At 36.5% G+C, this 20,849-nt stretch overlaps 1 protein-coding gene across 1 annotated transcript in view; it reads left to right on the forward strand.

Annotated features, from left to right (window-relative positions):
• Positions 1–18,271, forward strand: part of SYNE1 (spectrin repeat containing nuclear envelope protein 1) — a 274,529-nt gene extending 256,258 nt beyond the window's left edge. Inside the window, exons 135-144 of the mRNA XM_042812608.1 lie at positions 331–399; positions 2,671–2,813; positions 3,699–3,825; positions 4,933–5,144; positions 6,639–6,839; positions 7,176–7,304; positions 7,783–7,995; positions 8,984–9,076; positions 10,891–10,949; positions 17,289–18,271. Of these exons, the coding sequence (XP_042668542.1) occupies positions 331–399; positions 2,671–2,813; positions 3,699–3,825; positions 4,933–5,144; positions 6,639–6,839; positions 7,176–7,304; positions 7,783–7,995; positions 8,984–9,076; positions 10,891–10,949; positions 17,289–17,529 (1,487 nt within the window). The 3' untranslated portion in view covers positions 17,530–18,271. The remainder of the gene's footprint in view (positions 1–330; positions 400–2,670; positions 2,814–3,698; positions 3,826–4,932; positions 5,145–6,638; positions 6,840–7,175; positions 7,305–7,782; positions 7,996–8,983; positions 9,077–10,890; positions 10,950–17,288) is intronic.
• The last annotated feature ends 2,578 nt before the right edge of the window (positions 18,272–20,849 follow it).

Here is a 20,849-nt window from a genome sequence, read left to right on the forward strand (position 1 = left end):
AATCCCTTCTATGTGTGTATAGTTTGTATAATAAATATAAATGAATGAAAGTTAGCAAATGCAGCCAGTTGTGAGGGAAAACTTAATGTTATATTGCACTCTGATCTTGTGGCTCTTTTGCTTTCCAGGTCATTGCTCTGAAAAAGGGTTAGGTTTCCCGGGATATTGAGACTCTAGCAGGCTCCGTGTATTTGTCTTCATCGTTTTTCCTTCTCCAGAAAGGATGTGTGCTATCGGAATTTATATACTTCATTTCATGAAAAAGACTCCTGCTATGAGGATATGGCCATTACTGAGCTGTCAATTTAGACTGTGCTTTTATTTTTTCAGATGTAGAGATCCCTGAAACTCTTGAGGCCTATGTAACACTTACAGAAAACGCACTCAAAAATATTTCTGGTAGGCATCAAAAAACACTAAGCAGAGCCAGGTGCAAATACTACAGTGCACTCTCTTTCTTCTTATTGCATCTTTTATACTTTTCACAACTTGCAACATAAGTATTTCTTACGTGGCAGCACTGGCATTTTAATGTAGAACTATCCTGCTTTACTGCTGTGATTAAAGGTATTATTGGGTGCATGGACAAAACAATGATATGTAAACTATTTGCCCTTTCATGCTGGCTAACAAGACAAAGCAGCTCAGTAATTTACCCATGTTGGTATTTATTCTCTGAAGTCTTTCAACAGAAGTCAGTACTTTATGTCTCTGAGAGAAGAGTGATATCTGCAAAGTTTAAAGAAGAAAAAAAAATATGAAGTTATGAAATGAAACCTAATTGTTTAGTTTTTCCCATTTTTACATTTTTATGTACAACCACTGTTTGAATTACTATTTATGTATAAAGTTTTAGGCTAGTGATTACAATGGTGAGGTGATGTACTGTCCTCCACTGTCTTTATCATAGTCTTTCATATTGGAAGACAGATTTTATTTTGATTGGTATTTTTTGCACAAGATTAAACCTACTGTTTCACTTGGTGACTCACACAGATTAGACGCATTTACAAACACTTTCTTTTATGATTCCACATACTGCAAATTTGGAATGTCAGACATTTTTAAATCTCACTGTCTTTGCTACAGACCTCAGGTTCACTGTGTTTAAATTTTTTTCCCCAGATAGTGAAATAATACTGTTATTGATTAACAGTATAGATACAAAAATGTTTTTAGTTTATGACCTGTGAAAGTTTTGAAACTAATGTGGGGAAGAATAATATTCAGCAGTTTATTCTATCTATATAGGTTGCTCCAAAAGTAATGTCTTCTGTATATTTCCTTAGAAACTACAACTGAGACAAAGAGCACGAGCACAGGACACTTTGATAGAATAAATTTTCAGCTACAGAAAACTACTTTTCAGTATAATCACCACCTCTACCCAATTCACATGGATGAGCTTATTAAGATGCTCTTCATTTCATGGTGTGAAAGCTCTGTTTGGCCATCCAAAACGTGGTTTGTCTTTCACATCACTGTCATCACTGGTGGAGGGCACCACCCACAACCTCACTGTGCTCACATCCAATGTTTGTTCTCCAACAATACTCAGCAAGTGCTGATGAATGACTTTGGGTGCATTTTTTTTCTACATGGAGGGACTCAATGACACCCCTTTGCTTCATCCATACTTCCATGTCAGACACCGTTTGTCAGCCTGCCCTTCTGCTGCTGTCTGTCACATGGTGACAAAATAAACCAGAATATTGTCATGAGGGTTCATCCTCTACTGCCATACCACCAACATTTGCCGCTGATGTCACGGGCCAAAGTAATAAAATGGGAGGCATTACTTTTGGAGCATGTGTTACATTTAGCCAAGTGATGTTTTGTATGAAAAAAAGGTTTAACTATCTTAGAGGCTCAGTTTTCTGTGAATACAGCTGGACAGAAGGCTTCTTTTCTCTATGCATGTTTTCAAACTTGTTTTCATAAACTAATTCAGACCGTCTTTGTAAACAAAAGGAAATTAGTCACAATGATAGAATATGAATAAGAGGAACTTCACATGGTCCTCTAGGCTGCAGACTGCTTCAGTCGGAATTGGCTGTATCTGATTCATATCACAAAATTCACTTGATCTTTATATAGAAAATTCAAGTTAATCCTGTTTCAAAAACATTGGTACGTGTTCTAAACAACCTGGTAGAATAGCTGTATTAAGCATTTTTGTCAAAGCTTGGAGAAAAAAAAAAATGCTGCTTAATGTGGTTGTTTTAATCATTCGAGGACTACTCACTGTGGCCATCCAAAAATCCAGTCATCTCTGGATCTGGATAACACAATTAAAGCAATATCACTTTATCAGTTTTAGTCTTAGAAATTGTATATACTTTGCCTTCCAGACTGTTGAGGGACTCTCTGAGGGAAGCTTTTCTTTCAGAATATTTTGCAAGCCTGCTTGAAAATGAACTTTTTCTTCGTATGTTTATGGAAACCACATTCATTTGTTCGATGATCTGTCCTAGGAAGATTGCTAACCATGGCCTAATGGAACTAGTTATCCTTTTGCTTTGACATTGTATTGCTCATGCAGTTGCAGTTGTGTTTCTCCTTTACCATCTAGTATTCCTGACATATACTCTGCTTGGGCAAAAAGTAGAGAAAAGTTCTAGACAACTTGGATGGCAATCACTCTTTTTTGTTGTTTGGTTTTTGGTACAGGAGAACCTGGTGCCCTAGAAGCACATATACGACAGCTGGACAAAGCTTTAGATACCAGTCGTTTCCAAATACAGCAAACAGAAAACATCATCCGCAGCAAAACACCTACAGGACCAGAGCTGGATGCCACTTACAAAGGATATGTGCGTGTGCTTGCATTTCATTACATGCTGACATTACTAAAAAAATTTCTGTTCTTAGTCACGGTGCAATATATTGAAGCACAAATCAAATAAGCACACCAAATTTAGATTTGCTGTTGAAAGAAATGTAGCTGTTTCAACATAGCAATTAGATATTGCTGCTTCTCAGACTTATGTTTACTAGTTGTGACCACATGCTTTGTTGTTTACATTATTAGAGTTTTACAGTAGTGTAAGTTTACAGGAACATGACTCCAGGGGATTTATTTTAATATGATGGATTTTTTATATGTCCTAAACTAATTTCTTACACATGTGATATTATCCATTTAATGTTGATATTATTTAAAATTCCTCCACTTTTAAAAGCAAGTTTCATAGTATAGTTTAATGCCCAATATTCATCTTGATCCAAAATAATAAATATGCATCATGTTGCATATATGGAATCTATGATTGAAAAACTTTCTCAGAGAGAGAGGTTTTCTGGAAGAAAAATCTCTCCATAAATTATTCAGACCACATTTCTCCTGACAGAGTTGAAAGATTAGATGCTTGGATGCATAGTAATATTTCCATACAGATATTTATTTTCTTAATCATATTTTCCGATGTCTTAACATTTATAATTAATGTCACCTGCAGCCCTCCAGTATTATTTGGCACAGAGGCACTGAGTTGTTTCTAATTCATCTGAAAATATACACAAAGTCTTTATAATTTTCACACAGAACTCTTTGCTACTGCTAGGGCAAATTGTCAAATAGATTTTTCTCTTCACACCTTGACCTACTTGCTGGAAATTTTGAAAGCTGCATTGCAATTTTCATTTTTCCTGTGACTGATGGGATTGAGATGGGATTTTTTGTTTGTTTCTTAATACAGATGAAGCTACTAAGTGAATGCAGTGGAAGCATAGACTCAGTAAAAAGGCTTGGATATAAGCTGAAAGAAGAAGAGGAAAAATTATCTGGACTTATTAATCTGAACAGTACTGAAACACAAACAGCTGGTAAGTGACATTTAGTTCTCTGATGGAAAGCAATTATGAGAAACAGCAAACATATGCAATGTTTTTTTCTGAAGTAGAGCTTGGTATTACATAGCTATCTGTTGTTCTGTTCTGTTTAACATCTCTTAAAATGAAGTAGGGATAGTAAGTATTACTTTTATACATCAAGTGAAGACATTATGCGTGCAAGTGCATTTTAAGAACCCTTTCCTATAATGAGATGTAGCTACAGGCCTTTAGAAAAGTCCATGCAGATGCAATGCATTTTTATTGAATGTTCTCTTTTGAAAAATGATTTCTTATATTGCCCTACAAAACATGTAAGTCATAATTCGTTTCTTCTAGTATTACTTTCCACTTTTTATTGTATTAGCTGTCAACAATACAGAAATTTATTTTTATCTGGTAAAAATAATCATATAAAATTATGGATTTTTTACAGTGAAGGCAATGTCTCAGTTCTCAGTTTGGCATAATATGCTATTCATGCAGTCTATTTTAATAAATATTATTTTTAATCTTAAGTTGATGATATGATACAACTTATCCTTCTCTGAGACACAGCATTTCAAGTAGTAAGAATAAATAGACTTAATTTGTTAATTTTTTTAGCAGAGATAAGTATCCAGTACATCAACAGTAGCTTAAGCAAACATGATGATATGGGAATATTAAATTGTGAGAGTTACAAATACTAATGAAAATAGTATTTGGCTAGTTAGATGTATTCAGAATGTAACTTGTTTGCAGTCATACTGATTTATTATATCTATATACTAGCATAACCTAATGAGAGGTTGTGTCCCATCCCTGCGTATTGCAGGGAATTTGGAACTAGATGATCTTAAAGGCCCTTCCAACCCAAAAACTATTCTATGATTTGTTCATTCTATGATCACCCATGACACTTGTATATATTTATTTAATTTTGTAAAGTCATTAAATGTTGATGTAAGAAAGTGGTAAAATTTCTTGCTGCCCAGTCACTCATCAAGACTACTTATTCTTTCTCTCCAACATAATTTAGTTTTCAGTGTGGTATTTGCTGGATTAGGGTTTTGGATGGCTTTTTTTCACTTTTGTTGAATTTGTTGTTCATCATTCCAGGTGTAATTGACCGATGGGAATTAATCCAGGCTCAAGCTCTAAGCAAGGAGCTAAGGATGAAGCAGAACCTTCAGCAATGGCAGCAGTTCAATTCTGACCTTAACAGCATTTGGGCTTGGTTAGGAGAAACAGAGGAAGAACTGGAGAAGCTCCGCCGCCTTGATCTCAGTACTGACATACAAACTATCGAGCTCAGGATTAGAAAATTGAAAGTGAGTTCTGTTTTTCTTTTCCATTATTTACTTCGTAAACAGACCTGAATGCAACATGTATGTTAGTGAGGTTTCTGACAGTTGCAGCTGGAATGCTCTGTTTTTTACATAGCTGATGACTAAAATCAGTAATTTCAGTGTGATTTTATGAATAACCTTTTGCAGAAAATACTAATACCAGTGGTATTTAGTATTTAATCCAAATTAATTTTTGAAATAGTAATTCTGTGGCTATTCTCTAATTCCAGAATGCATGGATAATTGATGCAGTTATCTAAGCTGATGAAAGGAAAATAAAGCCAAGTTAAATAAAATCTATTCAAGCTGGCAACAAAATAGCTATTTTCAAATAAATGCCTCTTTGGAACATATCTTGTGTGGAGGAAGGAGAGAGTGCCAAATGAGCTCTAGCCTAACTCACTGGTGTCATTCAATACAGCTTAGGGAAAAAAATGGTCTCACATTGAAATAGTCTTGTTGCTTCTTCAATTTTCTCAGGTGCATCAGGATCTGAATATTGCCTTTATGATCTCTTCTGGATATTTTGCAGCTGTAAAGGTCTGCAAATGTGGTGCTCCACAGCTTCCCATTCAGTTATTAGCATCTCATAAGCTTGGGCACAAAAATGTTGGGCCAATGTCAAAATGCACTGTAACCTATGCTAGGAATGAGGTGGAAAGATAGTAAAGACTGTTTCCAATGATGATCCATTTAAAGCATATTAGTGTTGGTCTTCACTGCAGTCCAAATATAGTTCCCATAAGTACTACAGAGGTCACTGTGACATGGGGCTTTTAAGTAAATGCTGTAAACTAGGTGGAAAAGGGTACATTTCAGAAGAATCCTGTCCTTATCTCACCCACTCTTGGAAAGCCTATTAGTGCCCTCCAAACCAAAAGAGGTGGGGTTTCTTTTGTGGCTTCCAATATAAACAAATCAGTTTTTATACATGTTCTGCTTCTATAAATTGGAGTAAGTTGTTTATACTCCTTGTATGTTTTCCTTTCCCTCAGTAAAAGCTTTTATTTTAAAACACTGCTGACAGCAGTTTCCACTTGAAAACATGTTGGGTTTTTTTGTTTATCAGCACAACTGAGAAGTGAGGGCAAAAGTTTTATTGTGAGCAGAAGTACAATTGTCTTACAACTCCTTCAATTTTCTTGGGCCCTCCCTGTCTAAAATATCTGAAGTATTTGCCAGATCTTCAGAATTCAACTATGACTTCAGCCTTTTAAAAGTTTAATTGGCTTGTTCTAGTTTATGCTCACAGTAAAACTTTAATAGATGTTCAACAGTGAACACTTTCAGAGTCACACAGTGAGCACGGAAATCTCATACACAGAGCAAAGGGGACTATTACAGTAAGATGCATTATGCAGTTGCAGAAGGCAAATGATTGCATTCTTTTTGTACCTTCTCTGTTTGATTTTTCTGAAAGCTGCATGTTTTACTAATCTCTTTCTTCATTCTGTCCCCCTATTCCTTATCATTAAGGAGCTGCAGAAGGCAATTGATAACCGCAAAGCTATCATCTTATCCATCAACTTGTGCAGCTCAGAATTTACTCAATCTGACAGTGAAGAAAGCAAAAAACTCCAAGAGCGCCTGTCTCAGATGAACATCTGCTGGGATCACGTATGCAGTATGATCGAAGATTGGCGCTGCTCACTGCAAGATGCATTAATGCAGTGCCAGGTCTGTACTGTGTCTATTTAAATGGTCAGCATTTAACATGTCAAAGATGTAAACCATATAGTTACCTGATGTGCTTATTGTCCTGTCTGGAACTTGCCCGTGCAAGATAATACAACTTCATCAAAGAGATACATGTGCACTACATTGAAGCATATGTTTCCAGAGCAATATTTTCTATGTTTGTCATCACTTGAATATTATTCTCATATACTATTCTACACTTTCTTGTAAGTTACAGAATTCAACCTAAGCAGGACCTATTATGGGATAAACTGAAAACAGAAATTTAACTGCTGTATCTCTGCTGTATGTCTGGTGTAAACTCATCATTTACAGGATTTCCATGAAATGAGCCATGGTTTGCTGCTCTGGTTAGAGAATATTGACAGAAGAAAAAATGAGATTGTGCCCATCAATCCAAACCTGGATTCAGAAGTCCTACAGGATCATCACAGACTTCTAATGGTATGGCTATAATTATCCCTTTTTCTTCCAAAGCTCATCATCAGAAAAAAATGTATCTTTCTCTTCAGAGTTAGCACTGTATATTGTGTGAGGACTCATAGCTATGGGAATGAGGTCAGCAACTAGCTTTGTCATTTCCTTCAATAGCAGAACTGGAGATTTAAAAACTCGAGCAGCCTCGCTGCTGTCTGTGTTGCTGTCATTTTGCTTTTAGTGTTTTGTTTCCCTTAGTGAGAATTTGCTACAAACAACAAAAGTATTAAGCAGTCAAAGGATGAATCACAAGCTATTCTTCAAATTCTAAGTGAACAGTTATCTATTTTACTTAGAGTTTCTCAGGCCTGGAAATGTTGATTCCTTCTTTTTTCTTTACATTTCTTTAATTTCAAGTGACTAGTTTTATGAATTCTTTGCTCTTTATTTTTTTCTTTCAAAAATAAATTCAATTTAAAAAATTTGCTGCTTGCCCTTGCAATAGCAAATCAGACGTGAACTGCTGGAATCTCAGTTGAAAGTGGCATCACTGCAAGATATGTCCTGCCAATTGTTAGTCAATGCTGAAGGCAAGGACTGCCTTGAAGCCAAAGAAAAGGTGCATGTCATTGGAAACAGACTTAAGCTCCTCTTGAAAGAAGTCATACGTCACATAAAAGACCTAGAGAAAGCTCTAGACATTTCAAGTAGTCAGTTGGTGAGTGTCTCTTTATTCCTTGCTGCTTCTAGGGCACATTTCATGCTGCTTTAACTACATTTCTCTGATCAGTGCTGTTGGCTGTTTTTTTCTGTTGTTTGCGCTACTTATCAAGAATGGTACACATTTAATCCTGAATATCACAAAGAAATTGTTATAATGTAAACATTCTTGTAATTTTTTAATCCAGCAGTTTTTTGCTATTTCGTATAGCAAGTTACCAGTTATCTTGGTTTTCTCATTCTGCCATTACTGATTCAGTGAATTGGCAAAGTATGTGAGATAATTATTCTAGCTGCAGTATTGAAAATTATAATGTCAGTTTTCACCTGAAAGGAGAATGTATTTCAATCTGAAGAAAAATAATAAGAAGCATAAAATAAATCCTGTAATTGGCTAACTAATCTCCCTCAGTGTTGAGCTGTACTGCAAATCTTCTCAAGTTATCTTGTAGTTCAAGGTATTTGGGGAGTTATGCATGCAAGTTCACCAACAGTGACAGGTGACACAAAGTTAGGTTTTCAAGGCTCTCTATTCACTTTCAAACTCTACATTTTATTTAAAGCCTTAGATTAGAAGAGTTCATAAGGTATGAGAGTTTGGCTGTTTTCACTTCTAGTGAGTTCTTGTCTGTTGGAGTGAAATCATGATGGTTCCTGCCTCTTCCAGTGATTAAAAGCCAATCAAAAAACCCTACTTTTTCCCTGTATTGCCCTTAGCAGAAAATGCTTCACCTGATACAATTAACTTCTAGCTATATGTTTGTTTCTCTTCAGGAACAACAGAGACAACATGTAATTCCTGAATCTTGTAAAAATTGCTAACAAATATTAACTGTTTGGGATGGGTTTGTTTTTGTTGTTGTTGTTGTTTGTTTGTTTTGTTTTGTTTTGGAAATAATGCGGTAAAGATTTCACTCTGGGGTTATTGGGTTTTTTGAGTTTGCTTACCTGAACAGATGGTCTGATTCCATTCCTTCTGAATTTAGGATTTGTCCTCTTGGTCCTCTGCTGATGAACTAGACACATCAGGCTCAGTGAGTCCTGTATCTGGACAAAGCACACCAAGCAGACAGAGAACGGTAATTTTAAGTCATCAACTTTCTACCATCTGCTGGGTGGGAGTCTAGATGTCTACAGTAGCTCTAGCCAGCTGAAAGGCCCCCCATCTCACTTGATAGGAAAGGAAATGACATAAATTAAGAAAAAACACAGCTGCTTTCCCTGATCGTGCTGCATATCCCATCCTGCATGAAATCAGAATTGGCAAATACTATCTAAAACCAGGGCTGTCAGTGTGGTTGGTTTACCATGGTATGGCATGTCATGTCTCTTGTATTTTGCTCTAGTGATGGCAGCATCCCAAAGTCCGGTCTTGTCTGGTATAATCAGTCCTCCATTTCTGTTTGGCCTTCTCTTCAGAGAGCTGCTTCATTGAGAACCTCAATAAGAATTTCTTATTGAGGCTTTTGATGAATGGTTAAATAGAGCTGAAGGGCATACAACTTCGTTCAAAACAGCTAGCTGAACAGGACCTAACCAATGGCTGTGATGGCAGCTCTGGAGTTGCCTGTTTACATCGCTGGCACAAAATTCAAGAAATGTAGCAAATACATGCCTAGTACTTAACACTTCCATACTCTAAGCCCAAAATGGAACTGCAATTATTTTGTCTTTTTCTGCAATTCTATTGGTTGATTACTTCACTTTTTTCTTTAGTTTATAAAAAGATCATATTTTTTTTTTCCATTTGCACTTTTTGTAAAGCCTCTGAGTTCTGTCTTGATAAACTGTATGGCTCTTGAATTACTGTTTGTTTGGTTTTTGTTTTTTTTTTTTTTTTTTTACATTCACTAGTTTCCTTTTAGATTCTAGTATGAGAATGTAAAGGAATACTGGCTTTTCAAACATAAGAAAAGAACATTAATCTTTACACTTCGCTACAGAAATCAATTTTTCAACTTTTGAATTTGAACTTAATTAATAAAAACTCTGATATCACAGATGTAACTAGAGAATCCCTGATCATAACAGGAAATAGAAAAGTGTCTTACCATAAAATCTTTTTCTCAAGAGTATGTAGAATTATAATAGATCATCTGAACATTTTAATAAACATTTGTCTAATTTTTTAGTGTTCATGTACATGACTACATTTTTTTCATTTTTCTTCATAATGTATAGCTAGATTTTATGACTACTTGGGCTATATAACTAACTCAAAATTGGGTCTGCTTTTTAGGCTTCTGTTTTCTTTTCAAGTAGATTTTTGGAGGCTGCTGTGATGTTGTTTAGAATTTCTGTTCCAAATATGCTGATGCTAGATAAATAAATAAATACTAATACTAAATTTCCATCAGACTGATAGTCATCTAAATTCATTAAATATTCCAGCAATTCTAGGTGTAGGAATGTGCCTACAGTTATTTGACTTTATGGGCAAGGTGATGGAAAAGAGGCCAGACACTAGAGGGAGGCCTTTCAACCATATTTTTATCCCTGAGAATTAGTAATATTAATTTTTTTGCAAATACATTTTGAGATGTCTATATTTCCTAATATTCCACTCAGTTTCAATTTCACATTCTAAATTCTTTCGGCTGAATTGCCACTGTTTTTTTATTTTTTTATTTTTTTATTTTTTTATTTTTAATTCAGAGTTCCTGGCTAGAAATGGAATGGCTAAAATCTTATTTGTTTCACTGTATATGTTCCAATCATTTTCATACTCAGAAACAAAGAAAAGCCAGTTTCCTTGGTTCATGGGTATCAATCACTTCATTTGATTTGTTTTTGTTTCCTTTGCTGCACTTTTAATTTAGTTGCATCAGTAGCTTGTCTTTATTTGCCTGGACTGAACATTCTTCTTTCTTTACCCCCTGTTCATTGCAAACAGCCACGGGGCAAATGTAGTCTCTCACAGCCTGGACCCTCTGTCAGCAGTCCACATAGCAGGTACCTTATTCTCCTGGTTTCCGCACTCTGTTCTAGAACCCTAAGAGGATGATGGAAATTGGCTGTGATTCTCATCTGTCCACACTTAGTCTGAAAACTTCCCTTTTTTACTAGTTTGGCAAAAAGTGCTATCAATTATTCCATATTCTTTATGAATAGAAATACTGGCTAATTCTTGAAAATCTGCAGCTTTTGCTTCCTGGAAAGGACATGCAATAGACATTTGTTTTTCATGTGGTGAGTCTGTGTTCACACTCACAATATCTAATAATGATTTTGGCATAATTTAACAGAAATGCCAGTCAGTTCATGGCAAACACTTTTCATCATCCTCTTTACCTCTAGATATTAAATTAAGGCAGGTAATAGGCCAGTATTCTAGAAATCACAAAAACCCACAGATCTGGATGAGACATACTAACATCCGTTGTTTTTTTTTTTGTTGTTGTTGTTGTTTGTTTGTTTGTTTGTTTTTGTTTTGTTTTGTTTTCCTGTTCTGAAATGTTTTGTCCAGTTTGTGGGTTTTCAGTACATAACATTCAAAATTAAAAGTCATAATTCGAGGGGTTTTAAACTTGGGGTCACTTCCTCTCCCCGTCAGAAGACTGCAACGTAATGTGCTAATACTGCCATGACTCTTGCCTAGTGTTTGCATCCGTGTATTGCTCAGGGAGCAGCACTGCCCTATCTCTCTCTGACCAGTAGAGAGCAGACATGCAGCTACAGCTTCTTGCTTTCCACCTTGTTTCCAGCAACCTGTCATCTCTGCAGCTAACGGTGCTTCTGCGTTCTTTGTTGTTGTCAATGTGATATGTGTACTTTCGCTCTTTCACTGATCAAATCACTAGCCTGTAGAGCTACAAAATTTAAAAAAATAACTGTAGTAAATCAACAGGCATATATACACAGTATGTATTAAGTGGAACACTCATGCTATTCCAGCATCTTAGGCATTGAAAAGGGAACGTAAAATAATCATAAAGTATGAGCAAGATACATTTGTACTTACAGTTATAAGTCCTAACGCTCATTTATTCTCCATTTAAAAACATGCACTACATTTTAATTGCAACTCCCATTGAAGAGAAAGATTTGAGGTTGGAAGGAAAGCAACATGACATTTAATACAGAGATTGAGCAATAGCCAGGCAGCAAAAAATACTTTGAGGTTACTATTTTTTTCCGTAAGCAAAATAAGTGTTTTATTAATCAAAGTATGAATTAAATAATGAGTAAAATACTTACATTTGGATGTTCTCATAGACATTTATTTTTAAAAAATTGTTTGCTCTGTGAGTATGGCTAGCTACTGTGAGTGGTGTTGTAGTTGCAAAACTAACAGCACATAACAGCAGATAGAACAGATAAAGCATCTTTGACTGCTTCCACAGACATTAAGATTCTGTCTTGCTTTTAGGGATTTTTTTTTTTTTTTTTTTTTTTTTTTTTTTGAAACATAATGAAACCACATAGAAAATAGGTGACATACATACATACCATCTTTCTGCCTGTAAGAGAAAGAGAATTTTTCCAGCTCCATCTGCTATGAAGCTTGGCATTCTGTTTCTTACAGGGAATGGGAAAAGGGAAGAGTGGGGCTTTACTCTGCAGCCATTAACAGCTAAGAGGAATGGAGAGTGTCTGTGGCAGATAAGCATGCTTGCGCTAGCAACACTGTACTCGAGAAACATACTGTGTTCATTCTTCCCCTCTCCTGTATGGTCCAACAGCCTATGCCAACCTGTTGAGAAGATTTCTTGCTGTAGGTGTGAGCAGCTGGCTCAGAGCACAGCTAGCAGGGCTTTGCTGCTTTGAGATCAGCCTTTATTCTAGCAGTGGCATTGGTGCGGCACCTTTCAGATCAAGTCTCTCCAGCACTGTTTATTAACACATCTTGTAGCAGTACAAAACAATGTTCAATTTGTCATTCAGACAAGCATGGAATACGAATGAGTCACTGCTGAATAGGAAGTTTAATCAAATGCGCAAGCCAGACAGGTTGTGGTTGATGTATAATGTGGTTTTAACTGATAAAGCAGTACAAGCTGTCACTGTGTTCTTTAATATTTTGACATGCCTCTGATCAGAGTATTTTGTGTTTGATCTTGCACTGGATCAGCAAACCCTGTTAGAGTTTAGTATACAGGAGAACTCAAGTCAGTTTTAAAATGTGTATCACATAGGTGGTTGTGAAAGGAAGTTCATTTAGGGATCATGTTTTGTGTATACCAAATGTGCTATCGCTTTGCCTTTCCATTATCACAGCAGAAAGAAAAAAAAAAAAGCCTACGTAGCGTGATGCTAAGCAAGTTGTAAGTAACACTGTGGATTTAATCAAACACTCCTTTGAGTGGTATTAGTGTTGCTGCATTAAGTAGGAAAAGCAAATCCAAGAAGCAGCTCCTCTTCCTTCATCAGCATAATAGAGCTGTCGTAAATGCATACCTGGATCTGTGCCTGTGGATTTTTTGAGGTAATTAAAATGTTAAAAAGATTAAAATAATTGTTCAATTTGCTCAGGACTGTTTACATTGTCTCTGTTGAGCAGCTCTATTCATCTCTTGGCGCCACGGTGCCAACCTCCATTTCCTGCTCTGCCCAAGCCTTCCCAAATGACTAGTGGATGTTTAAAGGTCACTTGCTGTTCTTGGAGCAGACCAGGCCACAGAACTCTTCATGGCTTTGGCCACAAAACGGCAGTCATTGCCATGCAGTAGTTTAGATAGGAGGTTTTCACTTGGATTGTCATTGTTATTCTCCCTGCTCTTTCCTTTATTCTCACTTACTTTTTGTTAAAATTCTTATTTAACTACCTATATGAGCACTTGTCTCTTCTAAGCCAGGGTGAGATTGGAGTCACATGATTGTGAGAGGTAGGCAGAGAAGTGAATTCGTAACTCAGCCAACCACAGCCGCTTTTAGAGAGTCTCAAGCCGACAAGAGGAATCATTGCATGCTCTCAAGGGCAGAACATCATACCACCTCATAACTTTAGTGAGCTCCATCTTAATAAAATCATCATCAGTGGAATTGATTTCTTTTCACAGCTATTTTACATCATTGTCTTTTACCTATTTATCAAACAACAGCTCTAAATTTCTTTCTTCACTACCATCAGTGTGAACTTCCAAATGTATAGCAGAAGGTTTTATTGCTACTTTGCATACTGTAATCTTAAATTCTTTGCTATACTTCTTAAGCCTATACCTGACCACTGAAGTCGTCGACCACTGAAGTCGTCACCCACTTTTCTTTGTGTAATAAGCCAATCCTATTTTGTATTCACAAAGACTTTCATCTTCTGTCATCCTAAAAATTAATTTTGCTGTTCTTACATTCTGTGCAGCACTCTTTTTATAAATGTATTAAATTCAGACTCATCTTTGATTAACTCCAGTAATAATATTCTACTATCCCAGTAGTGACCCTCAATATGACTGTTGTCTCCTTACCACTTCCCCATTAAACTCCATTTATTCTTATAATTTGCTTGAATGATAAATTGTTCTGTTATAATATTTCAGATGTTTTCTGCAGTCCAGATGGATTAGTTCAACCATATTTTTCTTCTCAGAATAAATAAATAATGATTTAAAAAAAAAATAAATCAGTCATCTTTAAGTGCAGGTACTCATCTGAGATGAAATTAAAGTTCATTTTGCTCATCTGATCTATAGCCTGGTAAATTAGGTTCTCCTCTCTTGAAATGCTTCAGAAAGAGCTTCAATTTCTCTGACATTAGAAAAACTCCCACAGTAATAGTAACTACTGGTTGCAGTTCTGAGGTTAGTTAATGAGATTTCTTGGCATGAAGAAGCTTACAGTTGACCAGACCTGCAGCTGTGCCTCCAACTTCGTTTCGTTGTCAGGAATTGTCCTTGGAGCAAGTAGCAGGTGGTCTTCCTTTCCTTGAGAAACAGCAACCAGTATGACAAATGGTAGAGCAGTCGGATGAGAGACAGCAGAAGATAGATGCAAGAGAAGGAAATTACATTTTTCTCAAAAATAGTAAACAGTACTTCAGCTTTCCCTTCTCCTATTGCAGTAAATAGGATATTGGCCCCTTCTCTATAATGATCATTTTTTGTTAATAGTGTATGTATATTTTTAACCCTCTTTCCTTACCAAATCCATTAAACACTCTAAGCTGAACATTCAATTTTTCAGCTAATTATGTCCATTACAGACGAGTACCTGCAATAAACTGTGACAGTACAGCACTTGAACTTTTTAGAACTCACCCTCTGAAGATGTTTTTATGTTTCATTATTTGTTTGTTGAATTTTTTCCATCCAGTATTAGAAACTGTTGTTCAACATCCTACTCCACTGCAGAAGAAGTATTTTGAGATTCTTTGTCATAAAGTGTTAATTTTTGAAAGAAAATCTATAACCAGTTATGCAGTTCACACATACTTACACTCTTTCTTCCTGTTTGTAGTGATGGTGTTTGATTAGGGTTGGTTGATTGGTTTTGCTTTAAGTAAATCATAAAACAAACTGTTCTACTGCACCAATAGGAAAAGCCTAAAAACCAAAAAGATAGATGATTTTGATTCTGCTTTAACAGAAATGCCTCCTACTGCCCCAGAATAACTAGATCAATGGAGGATCAATGAAGAAAATTCACACTTTACTCATTATGAAACAGCTGTTACCAGCTACAGAAATATAGCCTTTTTTATGCTTGGAAGGTAATTAAGCACTCCTTGTTCCCTTTGTTCCTACCTCAGCCCATTGACTCTCTGTCTTGGCGTTCTTGGACAGTAGAGTTCTGATCTAATTGAACTTTAATATGGAATGCTCTGATGCTGTTAAATGTGCCATATCCTTTCAGTGCGTTCTTTTTAATATGTGATCTTGCATAATTCAATAAGCAGCTTTCCATCCAGGCAACAATAATGTGGATCCAAACAGTATGTGATTTTTTGTTTTGATCATCACTCCTTCCTGAGATATTTAAGTCAAGTTAATCATTTAACTTACTCAAGTTTTCTTTGTATCTGTTGATCATAACAAACTCCATGAAGTCTGGCTTTCTTGGAGTCAACATATTAGGATGATACATATGTATGAACAAGACATAAAAATAATCTCAAGCACAGAAAGAATTATTTCCTGATCATGTGTGAAGGGGGCCTGATATAGTTTTGAAGTTGATATTTGGTCTTTGTATGCTTTTTCACATCAATTCAGATTCGATTTGAAAGGGGAAGGGGAAAGCAGGGAGATACCATGAAGACCTATTTGCATGACTGAGGAGAATTTAACCTTGTCCAGCAGGCCTGATCTCCTATACCTTTAAGTTGAAACTAAGTGCATACTTATGAATATCTTTATCTCTTATACCCTAGTCATCTATAGGCCTTCTCAGGCTTCATAACCACAGCAGGTATGCACACTTTTATAGTAACATGTCTATTGCAAAATTTGCAACAATGTTCGCATGGAAGAATTCTTGAAACTAATGATGTAAAGGCTGTAAATTCTTCTATTTTTATCTAGCTAAAATACAATATTTTTCCATCATTCTAATGTTAACTTGCAGAAATTCTCTTTTCAGTGCTTCACTTACCTCAAAATCTGTTATCCGTATATTAGAGCTCTGGTAGTTTCAGTCAGAAGGGAAAATGTGAAATTTGTATCTTTGTCTTTTATTAAAAGTATCTTGTATTTTTATGCTTAAATTGAAGTGTCCCTTTGGGAATGTTTGGAAATGTCTTCTATTGACATATGATAGATGTATGCCACACACATCCATAAGACAAAAGGGGAAAATCACTCAGATGGTGAGGATATCTGGTCAGTTGAGCAAATAAATTTTAACAGCTGATTCAGTGCAAGATTCAAAATACAGTGTACTTTGTATAAAATGAATCTCTACTGCCTGGAGACTGGTGTATTAATTAACTGAATATTGACATAAGGATCTTATTTCACTATACACTGAGGAATATAAGGAAATGAATTTAGAAACTTCTGACAACCAAATGCAGTTTCCGTTTTAAAAGAGGAGGATTGTTTTTTAGGCAGTGTGTAGTGAACCTATGTGACAAGCATGTTTATTTTCTATATCTCAGTGCTCTAAGTGGAGAGTCTTCGCTATAACTGATGAAGGGGCATGTTATTCACCATTCTATAGTGAATATTTGATGTTTTCATATCCAGTCGAGACATATGAGATCTCTTAAGACCGTTGGGGAGTGTTCAGTGAAAAATAACTCTGCTGTTTTCAGTCAGTGTGTACAAATCCTAAACCAGCCTCCAGGGATAGCTGAGTACCCAGGGGCAACCTCGGCTGCAGTAATGTTTTACTCACCTGTCCATTTTCTTTTCTCAGGTCCATAAGAGGTGGCTCAGGTTCCTCCCCTTCTGAGGCTGGGCCAGCATGGCAGCACCCATCCTTCTTCCTCAGAGTCCTCAGAGCTGCTCTGCCACTACAGCTCCTTTTGCTGCTCCTGATCGGGCTGGCTTGCCTGGTTCCAATGACTGAGGAGGACTACAGCTGTACAATGGCCAACAACTTTGCCCGCTCTTTCCATCCCATGTTAAAATACATGAATGGTCCACCCCCGTTATAAAGTTGTGAGACAGCAGGTGATCTTGCTGGAGTAGTAGCCAGGAGGCAGTGTGGTTTTAAAAAGTGACAACATTCAGTATGGCAGCTTCACATATCTGCTGTTGCCACCACAGTGTCTGTATCGTTTTCTACTGGCACTCAGTAACACATCAGTCCATCAGTTCCAAACTGCAGAACGTATTACCTGAGTAGCATTGTTTCAGTATTTACATCCTGGGCACCAAGGAGGATGTGATGTGTGTGGGGGTTAAATGTCCTTCAGTCCATCATTCTGGATCTTTTAGCCACTTAATACCCAGGTCATTGCCCTGTACTATGCATAGCTGAGAACTGGATTCTGTAGATCCTTTCCTGTGTGCTGCTCTATATGAGCCATTAGCCTGTCTTCGTTAATTGCCCTCTCAGTATCTACAGTAAATAAAATAGCCAGTGCTAAAGAACTTTTAGAGCCTTTGTAAACATACAATTTTAAAGGATCTTATATGGCAGTGTATTATCCCCTGTGATTTCTGTTTTGGGCATGGTGTTCTAACCTTTGCTTTGGATGTACAAGGTGTAAATCTGTTAAGCACTTTTTTAAGGTTTAAAAAATGGATGTAATAAATGAGATCATAAAAGGTTTTATGAAGAAAAATGTTGAATGTCGAGTTGAAAAACAAAGAACATATTTATGTATGTACAGTTTGCTAAGCCAAGTTTTGTTTGTATTGATTCTTTGCATTTATTATAGATACCATAAAATATTTTGTCTACGTGCTTTTTAAGGACAACTGTGAGAGCCTCTAAGTTTAGAATATGTATGGTATAAAGAAAAATAGCTGCACTTCTAAAAATAATTAAAAAATGCTATAACAAATTAGCAGTATTGAGTATATGTTAGAATAAGGTCATCTGGATAACGTCTCAAGTGGTGATATACAAGGCAAAGTGCTATGTCTACTGTAGAATAATACTAGCTGAACAACAGCTTTTAGAGGAGCCAAAATAAAGCTCCCTTTTCGGATAAGTGTAATATTTTCTTGGAAAGGATACCGTACGTCAACAAGGTATCTTCAGTGTCTGAGACCTAGACTTGGATTGATACAAGTATATATTCTTCTGCAGTCTTAGTTTCCTTCATTGATATTCAGAAGTTATGCTGTCTATAATCACTATTTGAGTAGACAAAGATAAATAATACACTTTTAAAGTATAAAAATGAGCTGTTATTTGCTTAAGGATTCATAAAATTAACCTTTCCTCTCTTTTTTGATATCATTCTCTATGGTAACATAACTTATGGGAATGGTAATCAATGCACCTACATTAATAACTTCATAGTTAGCTCACTTTACAACTGTTAGTCCAGATCTCTGTATTCTTTGGACATTCCTTCATCAGACAGTGGTTTTGATGGCTGAGTTTTTGTTGGGTGGTTGCTACTTCTTTTTTTTCTTTTTCTTTTTCTTTTCTTTTTTTTTAAAGGAAAGCATTATTTACACTGAAAAGGCTAATTTACTGAGAAGGTTGCCTCCAATTCATGTTTTCCAGTCTATTGTTTGTGATCTCATGGAAGGAGATGTTATCTAAAAGGTAGTTGTGATTATCAAACTACAGAAGAGAGCTTTATCTGCTGAAGGAAGCAGGAAAAAAATCACAAGTGAGACTTGTGTTTGTTTCTTATGATATTTAAAAACTGGAGAGGCAAGGAGGTTTGAAGGCAGGTGTTTAGGAGGAAGAGGAGAGTACAAGGAAAAGAGTTTTGTTTCAGTGATTTTGGTGCAATTAATAGAGTATACCAGAAAATAGAAAGGGTAGCACCTGGCATGTTTAAATTGCAATCTGACATTTGATTTTTGCCAGCTACTTTGCCATTCTGTAGTCCCTGCTTTTTGAAATCTCTAATTATGTGCATGTATGACCCATTCAGAACTGAATTTTTTACATTTTGACGCAGCATCCTCCTTCTCTACAGCTCTCTCTAATTCCAGGCAGCAAGATGATGCTGAAAGTGCTGCAAAGCCCTACACTTTATGGAGGAGCAGTGTGAACTGTTGCTTATTTTAGTTGGTGGTGTTGACCATTTTCCAGTGTGTACCTCCTTGGCTCACCCTTGCCCTGCAGCTCATATCTGAACTTGTAGAATGGATGAAAAAGGGTGCCCTGCTTAATGGAGGCTATAGGGGTGAGCAGAATTAGGGTGTTTTTTGTTTTGTTTTGTTTTGTTTTGTTTGTTTATTTATTGTACTCAGCTTCATCCTGATTTTTTTTTATTTCTTATTGCATTTATTGTCCTTGGAGAATATTTTTGCGCTAAAGAATTTAGTATAAGAGAGAAAGAGTAATGTTGGTTCAGATTAACATATTTATATAAAATTCTTTCCATGCTAACTGCCCAAGGATATTTGAATCCTTTGGTCAGCTGTCACAGCTGTTTCTGCATTTTTTTCCATTATTAATTACATCACTTCTCCATGTTTCCTCCTTCAGCCTGTATTGCTGTTTCATCTACTTACATTTTGCTTGTCATTCATTTCTCTGTAGACTCCATTTATTTCCCTCTGTCCCTCCCTGAGTCCTATGTCATTCACCTTTTTGATTTCAGAAGAGAAAATCTCTACCACTTAAATTGGTTTGAGAAATAGGCTCCTCAAAAGGGAGTTTCCTACCCCCAAGCTGATTCCATTATGACTTCAAATGTGTCTTTTTCAGAACTGGATAATGATCCTCAAAACTGGCATGAAGCAGGCAAAAATGAAACAAATGCCCAGCTGTTTCTCAGGCTCCCATTAAAGCACATTTCATCCAATGAATACCAGTGACTTGAAGACTGCAAAGCAAGGCAGGTGACATCAGCATATGTGTTGATAACTACATCATGTACTATGGGAAATGAGGCAAGTTTAGAGGAAAAACAGGACTCCCAGAATATCTTCAATTATTACAGCCTGTGGCATTAGCCAACATTGCAGCCTAGGAGTCATCCAGCTGAGGTGAGGTTGCTCTTTCTGCCTATCTTTATTTCATAGAATCACAGAATCACACAGAATAGCCAGGGTTGGAAGAGACCTCAAGGATCATGAATCTCCAACCCCTCTGCCACATGCAGGGCCACCAACCTTTCCATTTTACGCTAGACCAGGCTGCCCAGGGCCCCATCCAATCTGGCCTTGAACTCCTCTAGGGATGGGGCATCCTCTCTGGGCAGCTGTTCCAGCATCTCACCACTCTCTGTAAAGAACTTCCCCCTGACATCCAACTTAAATCTTCCTTCCCTCAACTTAAAACCATTTCCCCTTGTTTTCCAGTTATCTACCCTTGTAAAGAGTTGATTCCCCTCCT

Source organism: Centrocercus urophasianus, unplaced genomic scaffold, assembly GCF_019232065.1.
Source record: "Centrocercus urophasianus isolate 14NV4802_14NV808 unplaced genomic scaffold, USGS_Curo_1.0 seq_10, whole genome shotgun sequence".
Lineage (NCBI taxonomy): Eukaryota > Metazoa > Chordata > Aves > Galliformes > Phasianidae > Centrocercus > Centrocercus urophasianus.